General features: G+C 38.4%; 1 protein-coding gene across 4 annotated transcripts in view; it reads right to left on the reverse strand.

The window, feature by feature from the left end:
- Positions 1 to 26,979, reverse strand: part of ZNF609 (zinc finger protein 609) — a 350,879-nt gene that overhangs the window by 149,076 nt on the left and 174,824 nt on the right. For 3 of the 4 annotated variants that reach the window (XR_005216444.1, XM_037833715.1, XM_037833714.1), the window contains exon 3: positions 1,300 to 1,525. Coding sequence is in view for 3 of the 4 variants with exons in the window: in XM_037833715.1 (XP_037689643.1) it covers positions 1,300 to 1,525 (226 nt within the window). In the remaining variant the exon portion in view is untranslated. Of the gene's footprint in view, positions 1 to 1,299; positions 1,526 to 19,516; positions 19,546 to 26,979 lie in introns of those variants that run through there. The other variant, XM_037833716.1, reaches the window with a different exon arrangement.

Raw genomic sequence — 26,979 nt, forward strand, 5'->3', positions numbered from 1 at the left:
TTAAGTATTCAAGGAGCATGATATATACATCCCAAAGTCAAGTGTTCAGCAAATGGATTGATAAATAGACAAAAAGACAGATGGACAGACTGATGGACAGACAGAATGATATGGCAAATATGGCAAAAAGTTAAAATTGGTGGCTCTGGATATCTGCCAGGATAGGGGTATGTTGGAGTTTTCCTTATGGGGTTTGTATTATTTTTATAACTGTAATGTAAATTTGAAAGTATTTCAAAGTAAAAAGTTTAAAAACCAAATAACAAGAAAATATTCAGGGCAAGAGACTCTTATTAGAATGACCAGAATGATATGCCTGAATCACAGGCATATCACAGGCAGACTGATAAGATAGTTTGTGATAATCACAGATAACTGCCTCAGAGGGGATGCTATGAAAGGCTGGTTACTGATGCGGAGATCTGATGGGATTGACGCCCAGCCTCCCTAGCCACATACACTTTGACAAGGACTTGGATCTTTTATAAAAAGATTCAAATGAAATCAAATTGCAAAAAGATGTTACCAAGGGATTTTATATACCTAGTTAAGTCCCTTTGAGCTCCTATTGAATTTTTTTTCAGGTTTATGGACTTCCAAAATAGAAGAACAGGGGCATATGGAACATAAGAGAAATATGGATGGTCGTCTTAAGCAGCAGCACCGTACTGTGAGCTAACTGTTTAGTGGATGCTTGGAAACAAGACCATGCAAAAATTTCCCCATTTTATAGGTCTAGTCTATAAAATCTGTACTAAGTGACAGATGCATGTAGTGGGGTAGATTGCTGGGCAATGAGGCAATCAGTGTCAAGAAGGAGCTGCTGAAACTCCAGGTGTTGAAAAAAGCAAGAGATGCATATTCTATAAGCCAATACCACATCAATTTAAGAGCGACTGTTTTCAGTTCCCTTTATTCCCTCAGCTGCCCTTTTATTACTTTTTCTCTTCAAACCTGACCCAAAGTTCCTTTATATTCTAATTTTCCCATATAAAATGATAAGAGAGGGGTACAGAGAGTATAGACACAGTTTGGATTACTTGTCCAGCACTTATCAAATGACTGCTTATGTACCATGAATAACAATGAAAGGGAGATAATCTAAGAAACCGGACTTGGCAATCTCTAGAAGCTGGGAGTTTTTGCTAAAAAGTTTTGCTGTAATCCTCTGGGTATCGCCAGCAAACTGGCACCTAAACTCTTAGTAAATACTTGCTATTGTTTAGAACAATAAGCCCCTGTAGGCTCCCTTGCAGAAGCAGGTTGAGAAGGGATAGGAATACCACATATAGCACTTACCATCTTCCGTTTCCTGCCACACGATGCCCTCAAGATTGACGCTGGTCCCAGGTTCACAGGGGCCCAGGCATTCAGGCTCTGTGGCTAGAGCCACATCACATGTGTTCACCCCAACTGATCGGGTGCGAACCATGATCTGCTCACAGGGGGATGAGATGTCATTACTGACCACTGGCACTAAAAGGTGCAGTGGCAGCACTGCCGGTGTGGAGACAGGGGACTCCATCTGTGGGGGAAGAGAAAATAAGTAGCTGAGTTGCAAGGAGAACATTTAGAGGAAATAACTTCTTTGTATTTAATCTAGTCCGGCATCTTTTCCTGTCATTGTGCAGAGAGCTCTAAATATAAGACTTTAGTCTTTCCTTTCACTTTTTTGTTCATGATCTACCACAAACCTAGTGGTATAGATGAGTGCACCCTGTGCTACGAGAAGCTCTATTTCTAATTAATGATCTTCCTTATAAACTGTGCTTGGCTGAAAGTATATAAAAAAGACATCTAATTTTTCTCCTCTCATTAGAAAATCTCTAACAAAAGAGAATCAGGGCCAGCCTTCAATAGTAACAGAGTACATGAGTTGATGAGAAAGAAAAGGCCCAGTTTCTGAGGCATGTCCTACTGACACCACCATTCTTTCCACCAATCTAGCTTTCAACAAACTTACATTAATCAGGTATAAAACCCATGACTGTATCTTCCCTGAGAGTAAGGAGGTGGGTCCCAGCTTTCCCTTCAGAATCAGACACCAGAGCCTGGGGAAAAACAGCCAAAACAGAAACTGAAGAGGCCACACCTCCTTACATCAGTTGGGAGTGACAGGCTGACAAGTGCCACCTGTTGGGCAGGTTAGGAAAAGCACAGCAACTGGAGACCTCACAGGAAAGTCTGTCATTCCTGTAAGATATACTCTGAATATAACCCCATTCTGAGACCTGAACCCATTCTGGTCTGGGAAAATTTGACTGGGGTGACCAAGGAAACCAGATGCCTAGACAACAGAAAACTACAATCTATACTAGGAAAAACAAAGAAATGGCCCAGCTAAAGGAACAAAGTTACACCTCAATCAAGACACAGCTGAGATACTGTTTCACTGTAATGAAAAAATCTATTAAAGCTTTTTGAAGAAATATGCCAAATTAAACAAAAAACCAAATCAATCAGTTCAGGGAAGATATAACAAAAGAGATGAAGGCTATAATGAAAACATGGGTGAACATAAGGTAGAAATTGAAAGTCTGAAAAAACAACTGGCAGAATCTATGGAAATGAAAGGCACAACACAAGAGATGAGAAACACAATGGAGACATACAACAGCAGATCTCAAGAGGCAGAAGAAAACACTCTGGAAATGGAGAACAAGACACCTGAAATCCTACCCACAAAAGAACAGTTAGGGAAAAGAATGGAAAAATAGGAGCAACGTCTCAGGGAATTGAATGACCAAATGAAGCGCATGAATGTACATGTCATGGGTGTCCCAGAAAGAGAAGAGGAGGGAAAAGGGGCAGAAGCAATAATAGAGGAAATAATCAATGAAAATTTCCCATCTCTTAGGAAAGACATAGAATTACAGATCCAAGAAGTGCAGCATACCCCAGAATACATATGAATAGGCCTACGCCAAGACATTTAATAAGCAGATTATCAAAAGAGAATCCTGAAAGCAGCAAGAGAAAAGTGACTCATCACCTACAAAGGAAGCTTGATAAGACTATGTGCGGATTTCTCAGTAGAAACCATGGAGGCAAGAAGGAAGTGGTGTGATATATTTAAGATATTGAAAGAGAAAAACCGCCAGCCAAGAATCCTGTATCTGGCAAAACTATCCTTCAAATATGAGGGAGAGTTTAAAATATTCTCTGACAAACAGACAATGAGAGAGTTTGTGAGCAAGATACCTGTGCCACAGGAAATACTAAAGGGAGCACTACAGACAGACAGGAAAAGATAGGCGTGACACGTTTGGAACACAATTTTGGGTGATGGTAGCACAGCAATGTAAGTACACTGAACAAAGATGACTGTGAATATGGTTGAAAGAGGAAGGTTAGGAGCATGTGGGACACCAGAAGGGAAGAGGAAAAATAAAGAGTGGGACTGTATAACTTAGTGAAACCTACAGTGCTCAAAAACTGTGATAAAATATGCAAATATGTTTTTACATGAGGGAGAACAAATGAATGCCAATCTTTGCAAGGTGTTAAAAAGAGAGTGGTACTGGGGGAAAAAATCAATGCAAACTAGAGACTATAGTTAACAGAAACATTGTATTATGCTTCCTTTAATGTAACAAAGGCAATATACCAAAGCTAAATGCCTTTAAGAGGGAGACATAAGGGAGGGAGGGGTATGGGGCTCTTGGCATTGGTGATGTTGTCTGACTCTTTTATTCTACTTTAGGTTAACTCTGTCTTTCCTTTTGTAGCTTTTTGGCTGTAATTTCTTTTTCTTTTTCTTTTGTCTCTCTACCTTCTTCAACTTTTCATCCTTCTTTGAGGAAGAAATGGAGATGTCCTTATATAAATAGTGGTAATGGTGGTGAATACATAAATATATGACTATACAGGGAACCACTGATTGTTTACTTAGGACGGAAAGTATGGTGGGTGAATAAAACTTAAAAAAAATGGATTGATGAAGCAACCTTGAGGGCACTACATTGAGCAAAATAAGTCAGACACATAAGGACAAATATTGCATGGTTTCACTGATATGAACTAATTATAATATGTAAACTCATAGACATGAAATATAAGTTACCAGGATATTGAACGAGGTTAAAAAATGGGGAGTGGTTGCTTATTATGAGCAGAAGGTTCAACTAGGTTGAACTTAAGGGTTTGGAAATGGACAGAAGTGATGGTTGCACATTATTGTGAGAATAACTAACAGTGCTGAATGGTATGTGAATGTGGTAGAAAGGGGAAGCTCAGAGTCATGTATGTCACCAGAAGGGAAGTTGGAGGTTAAAAGATGGGAATGTATAAAACAGTGAATCTTGTGGTGGACCATCTCCATGACTGACTGTACAAATATTAGAAATCTTTTCCATGAACTAGAACAAATGTATGACACTATAGAAGTTAACAATAAAAGGGTATATAGGGAAAAAATATACCTATTGCAAACTAGGTACAACAGTTAGTAGTATTTTAACATTCTTTCATCAACAGTAACAAATGTACTATACCAATACTATGAGTCAATAGTAGGGGGGTGGTTAGGGGTATGGGAGGATTTGAGTTGTCTTTATTTCTTTTCTGGAGTAATGAAAATGTTCTAAAAATTGAAAAAAAATAATTGTGGTGATGGATGCACAGCTGTATGATGGTACCGTGGGCAACTGATTGTGTACTTTGGATCTTTGGATGGTATGTGAACAATCTCAATAAAATTAAATTTAAAAAAAAATTAAAAAAAAAAAAAAAAACAACCCATGAATATGGGTTCGGATAAAGAGGGGAGAAATATTCAGATTCTAAGAATGCCCGTTCAAGAAGACTGGAGCTCTAATAAATCTTCAGCTAGAAGGAAATCTAGTTAAAAGGCATAGGAGGGCAGGGAGGAACCTTATGAGGGTTTCTAACCCTCAACGATTCTAACAGTGGTTGGTTAATGAGAATGGCATTTTGTAATACGAATCTAACATTGGATTTATTTGTAATGAACAGGAGGTGCTATTACCATACAGAAACAAATCCATAGCAGCCAGCAGATGTAGGTGATTACACACACATAGATAGAAATAGTACAACACAAGGACTAGCAATCTACCTCCAAAACTAGAACCTCTCACAAGAACCTAATTACTTAGGTTCCAAGAAGAATGTAACACATCTAGAGACAGCAGAGGAATTGTAATGAAAAGGGTGATGACCTCTTAACTCTTTAAATCCTAGCATTTATCAGGGTGACAGAGAACCAACTCTGAGTCTGATGTTTAATCCAATCTGAGCATAGTGACTTGCATTTACAAAGGTACACTGTTGACTGATTTTCCCTCAGGACTAAGTATTATACCAATCAGCAGACCTAGAAAGCAAGAGTTAAGAATTGGGACTCTTTCTTCCCCTTGAGAAAGACTTTTCAATTCAGGTAAAATGTAGTCCATGAACAGATCTATATTCAGAAAGAGCCACACATGCATCCATAATCTGAATTGCTGTCAGCTCTGCAATAGCACATTGTTTCTGAGATAGTCTACTACCTCACCACCATACCACCAATAATCTATCCTCAACACACACACACACACACACACACACACACACACACACACACACACACACAGACATACACCGCTTCCTGTGTTTGAAAACTACTATAGAAACTGAGATCTGGTACTGCATCATTCTCTGCAATTAATTCTGGTTTCTTGGCTTGCAAAGTCACTGCTATTGCAGATCATCACTGCCAGAGTTCCTAGAATGCTCGAACTCTGATACAGATAAATTCTTTTCCCTAAAGAGCGGCCAAACATTATCCTTAGCTGCTTGTTGTCAAACACCCCAACACTGTACTTCCTTAATTCTGCCTTTTTCACAAAATGAAATGGAAGTAAAGCTTGTGTAATGAATGTTCAGCATTACGGTAAATGCCAAAAGGCATTTTTGCTCTTTTTTGGGCATTTACAATTTAATTTGGCAACCTTCATGGAGTATGGTAGATCCTTGAAAGACTCTTTAAAATTTCCATGCGCAGAAAAGGTAAAAACATGGAAAAGCTGGAAAGACATGGCTAGCAACACAGAAAAAGTAAACTGGAGCCTCCGTGTAACTCTGGTATAGTGTTGAAGCTGGTTCACATCACTAAGGCTTTTTAGGAATGAATGCTGTAAAAAGTTAGCTCATACCCCTTTGAAAAAATGCTTCCTGGAGATTGTATCATTGAGAATCACTAGAAAGGGAAAATTAGAGACAATATGTACAAGTCATCTTTATTCTTGTCCTCATCTGTTTCTCTGTTTTTCTCCAGGGGAAGAACTGAGAAGCAATTTCACAGGCAGTATGTACATTTCCTTTGCTTAGGGTTTGTTCGCTTTTCTGTACCTTCTAATAATACTTCTAATAGTAGTAGAAATTCCTGCAGGGTCTCCTCCTTAGTTACAGATCTTGATCTTAAAATTCTAGATTTCTCCTGTGACCCTTCTAGCTGCCTTGCTTGAGTATGTCCTGCTGCCAATATGTTCCACACTGAGGCAGCAATCCCAGGCATAGAAAGAGGTAAATCCCCGGGGAGACACCGACATATTCTCTCAGCCAACACATTTTTTTTTTTTTTTTTTTTTCTGGAAGTGGTTTCATTTTCTGCTAGGTTAACTAAAGTGCTGCTGGGAGACCAGGGGGAAGATATAATACTACATTCTAGATAGAGTCAAAGTCCCAATTCTGCACTGACAAACACAGAAAACAACATCTAAGACTGAAGTTGCAACACCACTGTTGCATTCAAGCATTTTGCCAAATTAAACCCTGTTACAGAACATCTGAAGAGAAGAAACTTATACTTAGTTAAATAACAAAACTAATACAAATGAAAATCTGATTAACATGTGTATGTACCAAACTATCCTTTACTGACTGGAGTAACTAAGCAGAGTTCAGGATCTCTGTTCATGTGAAGATTACTTTATTTAATTATTTAGTTAATTAAAAAGATTTATGGGGCTGTGGAGAAGTGAAGAAATCCATTTATAGGTTTGAAACTATTCAGTTTCCTTCTACTTTGCAACAGAAATTTACAGAGAAATCACAGAGCAACACAATTATCTTTAATTACAGCACAATAATCCAGCTCTGCTATTACCATTTGTTCACATCTGTAATCTACATTAAGACATAGTGTACAGTAAGCAGCTCTGTGGTATTTATCTAATAAACTAGGTGGCTTTATGGGACTTCATATTCTACTCTCCACTGAAACAAACAAAGCTTCATTTATCACTCTCCAAGAGAGGATAAAAAATCAGAAAATAACTCATTTTGCCATCTCTCCCATATACCTAGGCTATAAGGTCAGGGAAAGTCAGACAATTGATGCCAACAGGGAAAAAAGGAATAGGAATATAAAAAAAGTTAAGGTCATCAAATGTTTTAACAACTACAACAACAACAACAACAAAAAGCTGGGCCAATTCTCAGTCTCTGAAATGCTAAGAAATGCCAACATTGCTCCAGGGGCACATGAATGGGTCAAACAAAACAAAACCTGAAACAGACTTAGAGAGAAATAAAGATGCATATCTCTGAAGTTTCCCAACAGTTCATGTTCATTATTTTATTTTAACCCAACAAATATTTATTGAATGGCCTCTATACTCCAGGTATTGTTCTGGGTTCTGGGAATACAATCGTGAACAAAACTGAAAAAGTCCCTTTGTAGAACTTACATTCTAATGGATAAGCAGTAAACAAAGAAGTAAATACATGCTGTAAAATACACTGTCGGCTGGGGAGTAGAGCCATCAAAAAAAATTAAGCAAGGCAAGGGGATAGAGAGTGGTGTGGTAGAGGGGGATGGCTACATTAGATTGGATGGTCATTGGGAAAATGACTTTTAAATAGGGACCTAAACGGTGTAAGGGAATGAGCTCTGATATCATCTGGGGGAAGAAAATTCCAGGCAGAAGAAAGAGTAAGTGCATGGTACAGAGGTAAGAATTTGATTGGAGTGTTCAAAGAGATCAAGGAAAGAGGCCAGTGTGGCAGGAGAAACGGTAGCTGAGAAAATTAGTAGTACTAAATGAAACGGGAGAGTTATACAGAGGCTAGGTCATGTAGGAAGTTGTGCCAGTTAGATGTATTATGTCCCCCCAGAATGCCATTATCTTTGATGCAGTCTTGTATGGGCAGACATATTAGTGTTATTAGAGTTTGGAATCCTTTGGGTGTTTCCATGGAGATGTGATTCAATCAGCTGTGGACAAGACCTTTGGTTTGATAATTTCCGTGGAGGTGTTGCCCCATCCATTCAGGGTGGGTCTGAATTAAATTACTGGAGCACTATGTACGCTCAGATAGAAGGAGCAAGCTTGCTACAGCCAAGAGGGACACTCTGAAGAACACCCAGGAGCTGAGAGAGGAGCTGCAGATGAGAGACAGTTTGAAGATGGCTGTTGGAAGGAGACTCTTGCTCCAGAGAAGCTGAGAGAGGACAAACACCCCAAGAGCAACTGAGAGTGACATTCCAAAGAGGAGCTGCGGCCTAGAGAGGAACATCCTGGGAGAAAGCCATTTTGAAACCAGAACCCAGAGCAGATACCAGGCACGTGCCTTCCCAGCTAACAGAGATTTTCTGGACACCGTTGGCCATCCTCCAGAGAAGGTACCTGATTGTTGATGTGTTACCTTGGACACTTTATGGCCTTAAGACTGTAACTGTATAACCAAATAAACCCCCTTTTATAAAAGCCAATCCATACCTGGTGTTTTGCATCCTGCCAGCATTAGCAAACTAGAACAGAAGTCTTACACTACAGTTAAGGCTTTGGATTTTATTCTACGCATGAAGACAATTCACTGGAGGGTTTTTAGTAGGAGAGTATACAGTCTGGCAAACATTTACAAGAATCCTCTCTAGTGGATACTGTGCTGCTCTGCCCAGGTACCCACTTCAGGACTGACACATTCCTTCTTCCTGCTGCTGAGAGTTGGGAGACTGACAGCACATAGCCGTGTTCCTCATGTCCTTTATTTATAATGCAACTTCTTTTCAAATCATCTTTAGATATTTGTCTAACAGCAACTATTAGGGATCTGAGTGCTGATAGGCAGGTGACACAGGAATGAGGACTGGGGAAAAGAAGAAAGGCCAGAATCATTAATCTCCCCACAAGAATTAATTATACATTGACTTCAGCTGCCTCCCACACATGAGTGTGAGCACTGGTGGAGAGAAATCATCAAGGCTGCAACATAATTTAGGGGTAGAAAATGAACTGAAGAAATATTTTTCCCCCTCCTCCTTCACAAATATGAATCAGATATCCTCACCTCCACAGTCAAAAGGCAGAAAGGAGGCTGGTTCTATTGATAACTGTGGTGGCTCTAAGAAACTCTCTTTTACCCAAGAATGAAAGATAATGAAGGATAACGTTCAGATTTATTTAGAGTTACCAGATAAGACTGTGCAGAAAGTAGAATGTCATCAAACACACTAAATATTATATTAATAAGATATATTTCTTTGAAAATTCCAAAGATCCTTTAAGATTTTAAAGGGATTCAGCATCAGGAATACTAATAATACAAGTATAGTACGGGATTGGAATGAATGCTTACTCATTCAAGGACAAAATATTTAAATATTTCCCCTGCCAACATATTATATAAAACTTGGTTTGCTCACAAATATTTTTGTGGTTTATTAAAAAGAAGAGCAGGTAATTTAATAAATTCCATTTATTAGTTTATTATGTTATTTGTTTCTGTTAAATTAAAATAAACAGGAAAAACCCTCAATTATTTGAACTGTCTTCTACTGGCTGGAATTATAAGACAAAATAAGTTTACTGTATTATTATTATTTTTATAATGATGGATTATTTTTGCTTAGTCTGAAAGATCAGCCATTCCTTGTAGTGAGGCTGGCAGGTAGAGATCAGAGTAATTGGGGCTGGGGGGAGAAGTCTGAATTTTCTCCTTTTAACAAAGTTCTTGCCAAAGTGGAATGGAGTATCTCAAGTAAATTTCCAAAACACAACATTTAACTATTAACGAAGAAGGAAATCCAGCCTCCTTTTCAAATACCAAGTATACTGCTGCACCCATTAAAAAAAAAAAAAAAAAATGAGGCTGCTGGTTTGTCGAGCTTTCAGATATCATTCAGACTGATTTTAAAAAGAACTTGATTGCATCTGGTTAATTTCCAAAAACATTTTGTAGCAGAAGGCAAGAAAAAAAGAGTAAAAAAGATAGAAAGGGTAGCAGGTATTATAAGCATATATCAAAACAGTTCTTAGAAGCTCATATTCTATTATTCACAGAAGACTTACTTTAGCACTCAATTTTTTTTTATTAGTTACAGTCTCTAGTTTATGCTGATTGCATCCCTCCCCCAATGCCTCCCCATTTTTAACACCTTGCAAGGTTGACATTTGCTTGTTCTCCCTCGTAAAACAACATACTTGTACATTTTATCACAATTGTTGAATACTCTAGATTTCACCAAGTTACACAGTCCCAGTCTTTATCTTTCCTCCTTTCTTCTGGTGTCTCACATGCTCCCCACCTTCCTTTCTCAACCGTATTCATAGTTATCTTTGTTCAGTGTACTTATACATTGTTGTGCTACCATCTCCCAAAATTGTGTTCCAAACCATGCACTCCTGTCTTCTATCACCCTGTAGTGCTCCCTTTAGTATTTCCTGTAGGGCAGGTGTCTTGTTCACAAAGTCTCTCATTGTCTGTTCGTCAGAAAATATTTTGAGCTCTCCCTCATATTTGAAGGACAGCTTTGCTGGATATAGGATTCTTGGTTGGCGGTTTTTCGCTTTCATTATCTTATATATCACACCACTTCCTTCTTGCCTCCATGGTTTCTACTGAGAAATCTGCACATAGTCTTATTAAGCTTCCTTTGTATGTAATGGACTGTTTCTCTCTTGCTGCTTTCAGGATTCTCTCTTTGTCTTTGACATTTGATAATCTGATTATTAAGTGTCTTGGCGTAGGCCTATTCAGAACTCTTCTGTTTGGAGTACGCTGCGCTTCTTGGATCTGTAATTTTATGTCTTTCATAAGAGATGGGAAATTTTCATTAATTATTTCCTCTATTATTGCTTCTACTGCTTTTCTCTTCTCTTCTCCTTCTGGGACACCAATGATACGTACATTATTGTACTTTGTTTCATCCTTGAGTTCCCGGAGACATTGCTCATATTATTTCATTCTTTTCTCCATCTGCTCCTTTGCATGTAGGCTTTCAGGTGTTTCATTCTCCAGTTCCTGAGTGTTTTCTTCTGCCTCTTGAGATCTGCTGTTGTATCTTTCCATTGTGTCTTTCATCTCTTGTGTTGTGCCTTTCATTTCCATAGATTCTACTAGTTTTTTTGAACTTCCGATTTCTGCCTTATATATGCCCAGGGTTTTCTTTAAAGCCTCTATCTCTTTTGCAATATCTTCTCTAAACTTTTTGAATTGATTTAGCATTAGTTGTTTAAATTCCTGTATCTCAGTTGAAGTGTACGTTTGTTCCTTTGACTGGGCCATAAATTTGTTTTTCTTAGTGAAGGTTGTAATTTTCTGTTGTCTAGGTATGGTTTCCTTGGTTATCCAAATCAGGTTTTCCCAGACCAGAACAGGCTCAGGTCCCAGAGGGAAGAAATATTCAGTATCTGGTTTCCCTGAGGGTGTGTCTTAGAAAATTGCTACACCCTGTGATGCCTCAGGTCACTGTGCTTTTCTGCCCAGCAGGTGATGCCTGTTAGCCTATAATTCTTGACTGATGGCGAGATGGCGGATTGGTGAGCTGTATGTTTTAGTTACTCCTCCAGGAAAGTAGGTAGAAAGCCAGTAACTGTGTGGACTGGATACTGCAGAGTAATTTGACTTTGGGCATACTTCATACAACACTCCTGAACATGTTGAACTCCTGAGACCAGCGAAATCTGTAAGTTTTTGCGGCCAGGGGACCTGCGCCCCTCCCTGCCAGGCTCAGTCCCGTGGGAGGAAGGACCATCAGCACTGCAAAGGAGAAGGGAGAACTGCAATGGCAGCTCTTATCGGAAACTCATTCTACTGATCCAAACTGCAACAACAGATAGACTGACACCAGACACCACAGAATCTGAGAGCAGCCAGCCCAGCAGAGAGGAGATAGGCATAGCAAAAAAACAGCAAGAAAAATGCCAAAATAAAAGTGGAGGCTTTTTGGAGTTCTGGTGAACATAGAAAGGGGAAGGGCAGAGCACAGGCCCTGAGGCTCATATGCAAATACCGAAGAAAAACGATCTCTCTACCCCCTGGATCTTTCCTTAATGGCCCTAATTGCTTTGTCTCTTAGCATTTCAATAACCCATTAGATCTGTGAGGAGGGCTTTTTTTTTTTTTTTTAAATCATTTTTTTTTCTGTTTCTAAAACAATTACTCTAAGAAGCCCAATACAGAAAGCCTCAAAGACTTGCAATTTGGGCAGGTCAAGACAAGAGCAGAACTAAGAGAGCTCTGAGACAAAAGGTAATAATCCAGTGGCTGAGAAAATTCACTAAACACCACAACTTCCCAAGAAAAAGGGGGTGTCCGCTCATAGCCATCATCCTGGTGGACAGGAAACACTCCTACCCGTCACCAGCCCCATAGCCCAGAGCTGCCCCAGACAACCCAGTGTGACGGAAGTGCTTCAAATAACAGTCACACACCACAAAACTGGATGTGGACATTAGCCTTCCCTGCACCCTCAGCTGGTTGTCCCAGAGTTGGGAAAGTGGAGCAGTGTGAATTAACAAAGCCCCATTCAGCCATCATTTCAGCAGACTGGGAGCCTCCCTACACAGCCCAGCAGCCCAGAACCACCCTGGGGGGATGGCACTCACCTGTGACATAGCACAGTCATCCCTCAACAGAGGACCAGGGGGTGCACGGCCTGGAAGAGGGACCCACTCGCAAGTCTCAGGAGCCATACAACCAATATGAAGGACTTGTGGGTCAGTGGCAGAGACAAACTGTGGCAGGACTGAACTGAAGGATAAGAGTATTGCAGCAGCTTTAAAACTCCAGGAACACCAGGGAGATTTGATTGTTAGAGCCACCCCCACTCCCTGACCGCCCAGACACACGCCCCATATACAGGGCGGGCAACACCAAGTACACATGCAAGCTTGGTACACCAATTGGACCCCACAAGACTCACTGCCCCACTCACCACAAAGGCAAAGCAGGGGAGAACTGGCTTGTGGAGAACAGGTGGCTCGTGGACGCCACCTGCTGGATAGTTAGAGAAAGTGTACTCTACGAAGCTGTAGATCTGATAAATTAGAGCTAAGGACTTTAATTGGTCTACAAATCCTAAAAGAACCCTATCAAGTTCATCAAATGCCAAGAGGCCAAAAATGACAGAAAATTATAAAGCATATGAAAAAACCAGACGATATGGATAACCCAAGCCCAAGCACCCAAACCAAAAGATCAGAAGAGACACAGTCCCTAGAACCACTAATCAAAGAACTAAAGATGAACAATGAGACCATACTACGGGATACAAAGGATATCAAAAAGACCCTAGAAGAGCATAAAGAAGACGTTGCAAGACTAAATAAAAAAAATGGATGATCTTATGGAAATTAAAGAAACTGTTGACCAAATTAAAAAGATTCTGGATACTCATAGTACAAGACTACAGGAAGTTGAACAATGAATCAGTGACCTGGAAGATGACAGAATGGAAAATGAAAGCATAAAAGAAAGAATGGGGGAAAAAATTGAAAAAATCGAAATGGACCTCAGGGATATGATAGATAATATAAAACATCCACGTATAAGACTCATTGGTGTTCCAGAAGGGGAAGAAAAGGGTAAAGGTCTCGGAAGACTATTCAAAGAAATTATTGGGGAAAACGTCCCAAATCTTCAAAACACCATAAATACACAAATCATAAATGCCCAGCGAACTCCAAATAGAATAAATCCAAATAAACACACTCCGAGACATATTCTGATCACACTGTCAAACACGGAAGAGAAGGAGCAAGTTCTGAAAGCAGCAAGAGAAAAGCAATTCACCACATACAAAGGAAACAGCATAACACTAAGTAGTGACTACTCAGCAGCCACCATGGAGGCGAGAAAGCAGTGGCACAATATATTTAAAATTCTGAGTGAGAAAAATTTCCAACCAAGAATTCTTTACCCAGCAAAGCTCTCCTTCAAATTTGAGGGAGAACTTAAATTTCTCACAGACAAACAAATGCTGAGGGAATTTGCTAACAAGAGATGTGCCCTACTAGAGATACTAAAGGGAGCCCTACAGACAGAGAAACAAAGAAAGGAGAGAGAGACTTAGAGAAAGGTTCAGTTCTAAAGAGATTCAGTATGGGTACATTAATAGAGACAGGGGAAAAATATATATGACAAACATAAACCAAAGGATAAGATGGCTGATGCAAGAAATGCCTTCACGGTTATAACGTTGAATGTAAATGGATTAAACTCCCCAATTAAAAGATATAGATTGGCAGAACGGATTAAAAAAAATGAACCTTCAATATGTTGCGTACAAGAGACTCATCTTAGACACAGGGACACAAAGAAACTGAAAGTGAAAGGATGGAAAAAAATATTTCATGCAAGCTACAGCCATAAGAAAGCAGGTGTAGCAATACTAATCTCAGATAAAACAGACTTTAAATGCAGGGATGTTTTGAGAGACAAAGAAGGCCACTACATACTAATAAAATTCAACAAGAAGAAATAACAATCATAAATGTTTATGCACCCAATCAAGGTGCCCCAAAATACATGAGAGAAACACTGGCAAAACTAAAGGAAGCAATCGATGTTTCCACAATAATTGTGGGAGACTTCAACACATCACTCTCTCCTATAGATAGATCAACCAGACAGAAGACCAACAAGGAAACTGAAGACCTAAACAATCTGATAAATGAATTAGATTTAACAGACATATATAGAACATTACATCCCAAATCACCAGGATACACATACTTTTCTAGTGCTCACGGAATTTTCTCCAGAATAGATCATATGCTGGGACATAAAACAAGGCTCAATAAATTTAAAAAGATTGAAATTATTCAAAGCACATTCTCTGACCACAATGGAATACAATTAGAAGTTAATAACTATCAGAGACTTAGAAAATTCACAAAAGCCCGGAGGTTAAACAAAACACTCCTAAACAATCAGTGGGTTAAAGAAGAAATAGCAAGGGAAATTGCTAAATATATAGGGACGAATGAAAATGAGAACACAACACACCAAAACCTATGGCATGCAGCAAAAGCGGTACTGAGGGGGAAATTTATAGCACTAAACGCATATATTAAAAAGGAAGAAAGAGCCAAAATCAAAGAACTAATGGATCAACTGAAGAAGCTAGAAAATGAACAGCAAACCAATCCTAAACCAAGTAGAAGAAAAGAAATAACAAGGATTAAAGCAGAAATAAATGACATAGAGAACAAAAAAACAATAGAGAGGATAAATATCACCAAAAGTTGGTTCTTTGAGAAGATCAACAAGATTGACAAGCCCCTAGCTAGACTGACAAAATCAAAAAGAGAGAAGACCCATATAAACAAAATAATGAATGAAAAAGGTGACATAACTGCAGATCCTGAAGAAATTAAAAAAATTATAAGAGGATTCTATGAACAACTGTATGGCAACAAACTGGATAATGTAGAGGAAATGGACAATTTCCTGGAAACATATGAACAACCTAGACTGACCAGAGAAGAAATAGAAGACCTCAACCAACCTATCACAAGCAAAGAGATCCAATCAGTCATCAAAAATCTTCCCACAAATAAATGCCCAGGGCCAGATGGCTTCACAGGGGAATTCTACCAAACTTTCCAGAAAGAACTGACACCAATCTTACTCAAACTCTTTCAAATCATTGAAGAAAATGGAACACTACCTAACTCATTTTATGAAGCTAACATCAATCTAAAACCAAAACCAGGCAAAGACGCTACAAAAAAGGAAAACTACCGGCCAATCTCCCTAATGAATATAGATGCAAAAATCCTCAAGAAAATACTTGCAAATCGAATCCAAAGACACATTAAAAAAATCATACACCATGACCAAGTGGGGTTCATTTCAGGCATGCAAGGATGGTTCAACATAAGAAAATCGATCAATGTATTACAAAACATTAACAATTCGGAGGGGAAAAATCAAATGATCATCTCAATAGATGCTGAAAAAGCATCTGACAAAATCCAACATCCGTTTTTGATAAAAACACTTCAAAAGGTAGGAATTGAAGGAAACTTCCTCAATATGATAAAGGGCATATATGAAAAACCCACAGCCAGCATAGTACTCAATGGTGAGAGACTGAAAGCCTTCCCTCTAAGATCAGGAACAAGACAAGGATGCCCGCTGTCACCACTGTTATTCAACATTGTGCTGAAAGTGCTAGCCAGGGCAATCCGGCAAGACAAAGAAATAAAAGGCATCCAAATTAGAAAAGAAGTAAAACTGTCATTGTTTGCAGATGATATGATCTTATATCTGGAAAACCCTGAGAAATCGACGATACAGCTACTAGAGCTAATAAACAAATTTAGCAAAGTAGCGGGATACAAGATTAATGCACATAAGTCAGTAATGTTTCTATATGCTAGAAATGAACAAACTGAAGAGACACTCAAGAAAAAGATTCCATTCTCAATAGCAACTAAAAAAATCAAGTACCTAGGAAGAAACTTAACCAAAGATGTAAAAGACCTATACAAAGAAAACTACATAACTCTACTAAAAGAAATAGAAGGGGACCTTAAAAGATGGAAAAATATTCCATGTTCATGGATAGGAAGGCTAAATGTCATTAAGATGTCAATTCTACCCAAACTCATCTACAGATTCAATGCAATCCCAATCAAAATTCCAACAACCTACTTTGCAGACTTGGAAAAGCTAGTTATCAAATTTGTTTGTAAAGGGAAGATGCCTCGAATTGCTAAAGACACTCTAAAAAAGAAAAACCAAGTGGGAGGACTTACCCTCCCTGACTTTGAAGCTTATTATAAAGCCTATAACTCAATGACACTAGTACAGACAGCCCAATTATAAAATGGGCAAAAGATATGAAAAGACAGTTCTCTGAAGAGGAAATACAAATGGCCAAGAAACACATGAAAAAATGTTCAGCTTCACTAGCTATTAGAGAGATGCAAATTAAGACCACAGTGAGATACCATCTAACACCAGTTAGAATGGCTGCCATTAAACAAACAGGAAACTACAAATGTTGGAGGGGATGTGGAGAAACTGGAACTCTTATTCATTGTCGGTGGGACTGTATAATGGTTCAGCCACTCTGGAAGTCAGTCTGGCAGTTCCTTAGAAAACTAGATACAGAGTTACGGTTCGATCTAGCAATTGCACTTCTCCGTATATACCCGGAAGATCGGAAAGCAGTGACACGAACAGATATCTGAACGCCAATGTTCATAGCAGCATTATTCACAATTGCCAAGAGATGGAAACAACCCAAATGTCCTTCAACAGATGAGTGGATTAATAAAATGTGGTATATACACACAATGGAATACTACACGGCAGTAAGAAGGAACGATGTTGTGAAACATATGACAACATGGATGAACCTTGAAGACATAATGCTGAGCGAAATAAGCCAGGCACAAAAAGAGAAATATTATATGCTACCACTAATGTGAACTTTGAAAAATGTAAAACAAATGGTTGATAATGTAGAATGTAGGGGAACTAGCAACAGAGAGCAATTAAGGAAGGGGGAACAATAATCCAAGAACAGATAAACTATCATGGGTAAATTTAACGTTCTGGGAATGCCCAGGAATGACTATGGTCTGCTAATTTCTGATGGGTATAGTAGGAACAAGTTCACAGAAATGTTGCTATATTAGGTAACTTTCTTGGGGTAGAGTAGGAACATGTTGGAAGTAAAGCAGTTATCTTAGGTTAGTTGTCTTTGTCTTACTCCTTTGTTATGGTGTCTTTGAAATGTTCTTTTATTGTATTTTTTAAAATTATTTTTTTATTTTTCATACAGTTGATTAAAAAAAAAAAAAGTTAAAATAAACAAGGAAAAAAATATGTAGGGCCCCCTTGAGGAGCCTGTGGAGAATGCAGGGGTATTGGCCTACCCCACCTCAATGATTGCTAACATGACCGCAGACATAGGGGACTGGTGATTTGATGGGTTGAGACCTCTACCACAGGATTTACCCTTGGGAAGACGGTTGCTGCAAAGGAGAGGCTAGGCCTCCCTATAATTGTGCCTAAGAGCCTCCTCCCGAATGCCTCTTTGTTGCTCAGATGTGGCCCTCTCTCTCTACCTAAGCCAACTTGAAAGGTGAAATCACTGCCCTCCCTGCTATGTGGGATCAGACACCCAGGGGAGTGAATCTCCCTGGCAACATGGACTATGACTCCTGGGGAGGAATATAGACCCGGCATCGTGGGATGGAGAACATCTTCTTGACCAAAAGGGGGATGTGAAAGGAAATGAAATAAGCTTCAGTGGCAGAGAAGATTCCAAAACGAGCTGAGAGGTCACTCTGGTGGGCACTCTTACGCACAAGTTAGACAACCCTTTTTAGGTTCTAAAGAATTGGGGTAGCTAGTGGTAGATACCTGAAACTATCAAACTACAACCCAGAACCCATGAATCTCGAGACAAGTGTATAAAAATGTAGCTTATGAGGGGTGACAATGGGATTGGGAAAGCCATAAGGACCACACTCCCCTTTGTCTAGTTTATGGATGGATGAGTAGAAAAATAGGGAAAGGAAACAAACAAAGAAACAGACAAAGGTACCCAGTGTTCTTTTTTACTTTAATTGCTCTTTTTCACTTTAATTATTATTCTTGTTATTTTTGTGTGTGTGCTAATGAAGGTGTCAGGGATTGATTTAGGTGATGAATGTACAACTATGTAATGGTACTATGAACAATCGAATGTATGATTTGTTTTGTATGACTGCGTGTTATGTGAATATATCTCAATAAAATGAAGATTAAAAAAAAATAAATAAATAAAAATTAAAAAAAAAAATTCTTGATTGGTGTGAGGAGGTATGGCTGTGTTCCCCCAGGCTCTGGGTTCTGGTTCTGAATGGAAAGGGCCCCACCCCTTTCCTCTTAGAGAAGACACACCCCCTAGGGGGAGGTCATTAGCATTTCAATGGCCTCTCTCTCTGCTTGTGCTTTCTCCACCCTTCTCTGAGTCACAGCCCTGGAAACTGAAAATGACTGGGGCTTTCTCCACTGAGCCAAAAAAGAAACAGATAGTCCACTTCAGACCTAGTCCAAGGAGACCCTCCAGCTCTCTAAAGTCAGTCGCCACCCCAAAGCCTCTGTCTGTTTTTTGGGGATTCGTACCTGTAGTCAGCAGGTCACACTCGCTACTTAAAACCCCAGTTGGAGCTCAGCTGAGCTATATTCGCTTGCTGGGAGAAAGCTTCTCTCTGGCACCAGGAGGCTTTGCAGCTCAGGCTATGGGGGAGGGGTCTCAGGACTTGGATCTGCAGGTTTTACTTACAGATTTTATGCTGTGATCTTGGGCATTCCTCCCAATTCAGGTTGGTGTATGATGAGTGGATGGTCTCATTTGTCCCCCTGCAGTTATTCTGGATTATTTACTAGTTGTTTCTTGTTTTTTGTAGTTGTTCCAGGGGGACTACTTAGCTTCCACTCCTCTCTATGCCACCATCTTGCCTGAAGCTCTCAGCACTCAATTTTAACCATTCAGCACCTGGTCAAAGACAGCAGTGGCAGTATTCCAGCGTTCACTAGAAAATGTAAGTGCAGTGAATGTATAATTTGAAGACTACAGACTAGCCTTGGGCAGTTCCCCTGCAGTTATCCTCATACTGTCTCAGGCTCAGACCCTAAAGCCCTCTTCTGGTAAGGAGAAGGACACAGCAGGTCAAGCAATCCTAATATTTAAATCTGTCTAAATTTCTTGTGTGTGAGAATGCATAAGCTATTCTGGAAATTTAACAAAGGAAAAAAAAATCCCATAAGTGGAATCAATGCATAACACAAATCACTGGGCAGCACCCATTATTTAGGCAAAGGTTTTTGCCGAATATAGACAGTAAGAAGAGTAGAAGAGATGGTTCATTCTCCTGCCTGATTGAAAATCACAACATTTCCCTTCAGCAAAGCTATTAACTTTATGGCTGATGAGTGATGACAGGGACCTAAGGACTACCTCTGAAGCTGACTGTATTTTTTTCCACAGAAGGCTGGTGATATCTCCTATTCCTGTATTGGTCCAAATGAAGCACTAGAATTAACTTCCCAGAAACAAAGGACCTGAGAAAAATTCATGCTTGGGTTGCAACAACTTCCTCTCCTGACCATACCCCTAGCTGGAGATTGAATCATGCCTTCCACAAAAGGCATGTTCATGTTCAAGTCTCAATCCCTGGTTCTGTGGGTGTGAACCCCTGTGTAAATTGGACCTTTGAGGATGCTGTTGGGAAGGTGTGTCCAAACTGAATGAGGGTGTGCCTTAATCCAATATGGATAAATTCCTCATAAGCAAGGAAAGCCATGGGAAGAAAGAAGCAGCTGGAAGTCAACAGAACCTGGAAAAGTAAGGAAGACGCTGTCATGTGTATTGCCATGTGACAGAAAAGCCAAGGACCAAGGATTGCCAGTAGCCAGTGCTCGAATGATGACACCTCAATTTTGAACTTTTCCTAGCCTCAAAACCGTGAGTGAACAAATTACTGTTGTTTAAGCCAACCCATTCCATGGTACTTGTTTTAGTAGCCGGGAAACTAACTAAAACACCCTTTAACCTCCTTTCACATATATACTCATTTTTAAGTCAGGACTAGAGTGTGTCACTTCTACTGCATTCTCCTACTCCTCAGGATTCAAAAACAAACAAACAAAAATTTAAAAAACCGATAAATCAAATAAGGTGAACACAACACAAAAGTTTTTTTTTTTTAATCATTCAGAATCTCAACTTTCAGAAGAAAAATCTCAGACGGTGATTCCTAGACCATCTCACGCAAACCTATTTAACCTATAACATGGCTGGATCAAACTGATACTGACGGTCCTTTGAGAATTCCAAATTCAGACATCAAAAACCAAATCTTGCTCTATTATAGCTTGGAAAGGGGAAATAGGGATGATGCTTCCTGCGCTAAGCCTGCTGCCCTCAAATTGTTTGGTCTCAAGATTCCTTTACATTCTTAAAAATGGAGAACCCCAAAGAGCTTTTATTTATGTAGGATATATCTGTTGATATTTACTATATTAGAAATTAAAACAGAAAAATTTTAATATGTACTAATTTAACTAACAATTTTGAAATTAAAAAAAAAAAAACCCACCACAAAATTATAGGAACAGAACAGGCTAGTGGTCATCAGGGATTAGAGTTGGGGGGGTGGTGCAGATGGGAGGTAGATGTGGTTATGAGAGGGCAACACAAAGGATCCTAAGTGGTGATCGAACTGTTCCATACCTTGACTGTGTGCAGTGGATTCAAGAAGTTGCATGTGAAAAAACTGCACAGAACTAAACTCTCACACACGGAGATGCATGTACACAAATGAATACAAGTAAAACTGGGGAAATCTGAACAAGAGAGGTAAATTGTAGCAATGTCAATATCCCCAGTTGTGATACTGTAACACAGTTTTGCAAGATGTTACAGTTGAGGGAAAATAGATAAATGGTACATGAGACCTCTTTGTATGATTTATTATAATTACAATTATCTCACAATAAAAAGATTAATTTTAAAAATGGAGACTCTCTTCCCCCTGAGTACCTCTTTGTTGCTCAGATGTGGTCTTCTCTCTCTCTGACTAAGTCACCTCGGCAGGTGAACTCACTGCCTCCCACCCCCGCCAAGTGGGACCTGACTCCCAGGGGTGTAAATCTCCCTGGCAACACAGGATATGACTCCTAGGGATGAATCTGGACCCGGCATCATGGGATTGAGAATATCTTCTTGACCAAAAGGGGGATGCAAAATGAAATGAAATAAAGTTTCAGTGGCTGAGAGATTTCAAATGGAGTCGAAAGGTCACTCTGGTGGACATTCTTATGCACTACATAGATAACACCTCTTAGGTTTTAATGTATTGGAATAGCTAGAAGTAAATACCTGAAACTATCAAACTCCAACCCAGTAGTCTGGACTCCTGAAGATGACTGTATAACAATGTAAATTGCAAGGGTTGACAGTGTGATTATGAAAACCTTGTGGATCACACTCCCTTTATTTAGTGTACGGATGGATGAGTAGAAAAATGGGGACAAAAATTAAATGACAAATAGGGTGGGATGGGGGGGATGATTTGGGTGTTCTTTTTTACTTTTATTTTTTATTCCTATTCGGATTCTTTATGACGTAAGGAAAATGTTCAAAAATAGATTGGGGTGATGAATGCAAAACTACACGATGGTACTGTGAACAGCTGATTGTACACCATGGATGATTATATGATAAGTGAATATATTTCAATAAAACTGAATTTAATTAAAAAAAAAAACAGAGACTCTCAAAGAGCTTTTATTTATATTGGTTATATTTATTGAAATTCACTGTATTAGAAATTAAAATAGAAAAAATTTAATACAAATTAACTTATTTACAGTAATGAAAATTATTACATATTAATATATATAGTATTTTAAATAAAAATAGCTATAGTTTTTCAAAAGAAAGGAAAAAAGAGAAGAGTGGCATCGTTTTATATTTTTGCAGATCTTCTTAATGCCTGTTTTCATAGAAGACAAGACATTCAATCTGTTGGTGAAATGTTTTGGTTGTAGTATATAAAGAATATCAGCTTTGTAAAGATATATATCCAGATATACATATTACACAGATTATCTATTTATCTCTTTCTATATATAAGACACACACATACAAAAACATAGTATATATGTACTTTATCAGCCTTTTCAGATAACTGTGGATAGTCTTCTTTGACATGATATCAAAACTCAACAAGTGATAGTACTTAAAGACACGTGGCTATGTGGAATCTGAAACTGTATCATTCAACTTTTTGTACAGTTACATTAAAATCTGAAGGTCTATCTTACACTTTGAATGTTTGTTTCACCCATGTATTATTTTTAAAAACCAAGTACTGGTCATTTGGAAAATCTTGGTTTACTGACTTGTACAGCTCTTTCAAATATTGATGTATTTCATTCATATAAAAAAAATCACATGTTAATATTGCCTCTGATCTCATCAAAAAAATCTTTAAGTACTCATAAGCTGCCAAGTTCATGGGGGGGTAGATACAAGTTTTTCAAAATTATGATTTCTGCTTGAAAGCTCAAGTTTTATTAACAACAAATATTGTCCATTGTTTTCCTTGAAGTAACAGACTCATTTCATTCATTTTAAGAAAATGTCTGCCAAATACTCTAGTCTGAAAAATTATAATTTGTCACTTTCACTAAAAATAGCATTCCATAAAAAACAAACAAACAAAAAACTGGCTAGCTCAGCTCAGAACTTAATTGCACAAATGCTTTTCCCAGAGACAACCATCCTACTTTGGCCTGCAGCAGAAGTGCTTTATGTGTACTTCTCATTTTATCACACATATTATAAGATGACATGTACTGAAAGGTCGACATTTAATAAAATTAATGCTTTTTACTACTTCATTAAGGACATTTTAAAAGTGAAATTGGCTTTATTTATTTATTTTTTTTAACTGTGAGTGTATAGTAGTGAAGAATGTATTGGTTACTAGTACAATTTGGTGCCACTGCCATGATTCATACCTGGGTGCCAGCTGTTTTACCCACCAATGCTTTTGCACCAGCAGTGAAAATGTCAGCCAGGAGAAAAAGGTAAATAATGTCTTAGTGTTATTTTGTGATGGATTGAATTGTATACCTCAATATGGAAATTTTCTCCGTCATGGTCTACACCCATTGTAAATAAGATTTCTTCAAGATGTTATTTCAGTTAACGTGTGGCTCACTTAAATCAGGATGGGCTTTAATTTAGATTACTGGAGTTCTTTATAAACTGAGTGAAAGTCAGATAGAGAGAGAAGCCATGGGAAGCAGCCAGAAGCTGGAAGGCAAGGAAGGCAACGGAACCCAAAGAAGAAAGGAGAATACATTACCATATGCCAGAAAATCCAAGAAACCCCAAAGATTGCAGGGCAACCAGAAGATTCAGACCCTGGGAGGAAGAAAGCTTCTAGCCTCTGAAATTGTGAGCCAATAAATTCCTGTTGTTTAGTGAGCACACTGCATGATATCTGTTTAGCATATAGGAAACTAAAACATTATGAAAACAATTTTGATTACAGAACCCCTGAAAAGGCCTCAGAAATACTTACGGGTCCATGGGTCTTATACTGAGAACAGCTTCTCTAAGCCACTGGTTCCTATGGCCAGAGACAGGGAATCCCACCTAGGTAGAGGGAGGAAAGCGGTTGCCGCAGCTACAGGGATGGAAAGGGGATTCCAATCGGAAAGAGGTGACTTTTTTGCTTCTCCTCTGTCTCTTCCACTAGGTTCTAAATTTTGAAAAGGTGGAGACCTATAGTGGGATATATAATGGTCTTGACAACTTAACACTAATGTACATAATAGGTACATAAGCTTTCATTGAATGAATGATGAGGAATAGAGTATATTGAAAAAAACGGGGATCTGGGTCTATATGGGGGACAAGAAGTAGAGTCTGATATGAATCAGTACCAAGATAAGTATTAATATACCAAATAGGATTCTTTTAGCTGGTAAGACTTCAATGACCCATCTCAAACAACCTAAATAATAAGAGGATTTATTATACTGTATAACATGAGCCCAGAAATTGGGAAATTCTCAAGGCTCAATAATATCAAGAACCTGGGATCTTTTTCTATTTTTCCAACTGCATGTAGGCTTTTGGTTTCAGGGTTGCTCTTTCATGGTTACAAGTGGTTCTATCAGCTTTATGAATCATATCGTCAAACAATATCTGAAGGCAGGAAGAGAAAATCTCTTTGCTTTGCATTTTTCTTTTGCATTCCATTTTATTCAGAATTTCTTCTTTTAAAATAACATTGGTTGCAAAATTAATGGATGTTCACTAAAGGAAAATTATATAGTACAGATAAGGAAAAGAACAAAACAAAATCACCCAGAATCTCACCCGGCTCCCCACCACACCCTTACAAAAATAGTATTTTATTGTGTATATCTTTTTGGAAACCTTTTTTCCCCCCTTCACATAATGATATAGAAACAAACATCTTGGATTATCATTACATACTACTCTACATCATCATTTTAATAACTAAGTAGTAGTGAAACTTACAGATGTCCTATAATATTTTTAAACACTTTCCCAATTTTTGGGCAGCCTTAATATTATATCCAACACTGTGATGAACATCCTTGTGCTAAATCTTTGCACTATCCTCGGCTAATTTCTTTTTGCTCTGGGTTTTATTTCCTTTAGCTGTGTTTGACTTGTCTTTTACCCCTTTTTAAGGACAAAGAAATGTATTGTGGAATCACTCTAGCAGATTTTCCCTCACTTTAGAATGGCTAAAATTCCAATCATACACTCAGTCCCGAACCAAGCACTGGTAAGGAGAATAGCATTGCCTTTAACAGGCCTTTAATAGGCCTAAACTAATTGAATGTTCTAGGACTGGGGAAAAGATCAGCTTTTCCAGAAGCAAATAGCCCACCTGATTCCTAAATAAAACTAGGATTTTGGCAGGAAGAAGTTGAGAGAGATTGCCTGCTACGACAGGATAATTTGGAAGGAAGTGTAAAGGAAAAAAGATAGGAAGGCAGGAAAAATTATTAGCAAGTGTGGATTAGAAAGGAATACTCCTGAGATCTAGAGACTAAGTAAGGGATGTTTACAAATTAAGTATTAATAAACTTCAGCAACCATGTAATAAGTGGATATTTAAAAAATTAGAATAAGGTGCTTAATTTTTTATAAAACATAAATTAATGATGAATGATCACAGGCAAAACTACTGACAAAACTGACTCTAACCCTTGTAGGAGGAGGGGGGGTCATTTTCTCCAATGCCTGTTAGTTTTGCAACTGCCAAGGATAAATAAGACTGCTCTGAAATTAATGTCATTATCTAAAAGAAGTTTTGAAATGGGTCCTTAATAAACCAAGAGCCATCATTTCCTACAAAAGTCTTCCTTGCCCTTGCCATTTAAGCTAGAGGTGTAGAGATAAAACTGCAAAGTGGTCTGAAGGGTGTTGTACAGTACAGTTGGCTTCTGATTATGGATACCTCAGCACTGTTGAACCTACAAGGAAATGGCCATCTAATTTGATTAGAGGTGACTTCTTTGTTCTAGAAGGTCTTAAAAAATCCACTGATTTTGTATAACTTTCACATAAAGACTCATGGATTTGACAGGAACAATGGTGATTCCAATGAGAGGTCATTCTGTCTAAAGAAAGTACCTTAAGCTGCAAAGCAGATACTGATACAATAGCATCTAATTTTATATCATGTATAAAAAGATTCCTAAAAGAATAGGCTCAAACAAAATCATAGCATCATAAATGTGGAAGAGTCTTAAAGATCATCTAGCCACCCAATGCAGCGATGGAACCTTTTTCACAATAGGTAGTCATCTAACCTCTATTTGAACTCCACCCCCACCTACCTGGCTGGGTAGAAAAAATAACTGCTACCTTATTGGGATGATCAAAAAGACTAAATTCTATAACATGTATTGAGTACCTAGTAGTGTGCCTAAAGTATTCTGACAATCTTAAGAGAGAGCCATTTTTAGCTTTTCTAATAATCAAGTCACTCTTAAAAGCTCATGTTGAATTTCAAATCCTTTAAAATCCCCTAGAATTTTTTCTAGTCAATTTTTAACCAGTCAGGTTTCCCATATTTATGTTCTTTTACAGTTATTATTCTTTTTAATTAAAAATAGACAACAGTAGTAAAGGATATAGAGTAAAAGATTCTCTTCCATCCCTAGCCCCCAGTTTCCTTTCCCAGA

Source organism: Choloepus didactylus, chromosome 4 (assembly GCF_015220235.1).
Source record: "Choloepus didactylus isolate mChoDid1 chromosome 4, mChoDid1.pri, whole genome shotgun sequence".
Lineage (NCBI taxonomy): Eukaryota > Metazoa > Chordata > Mammalia > Pilosa > Megalonychidae > Choloepus > Choloepus didactylus.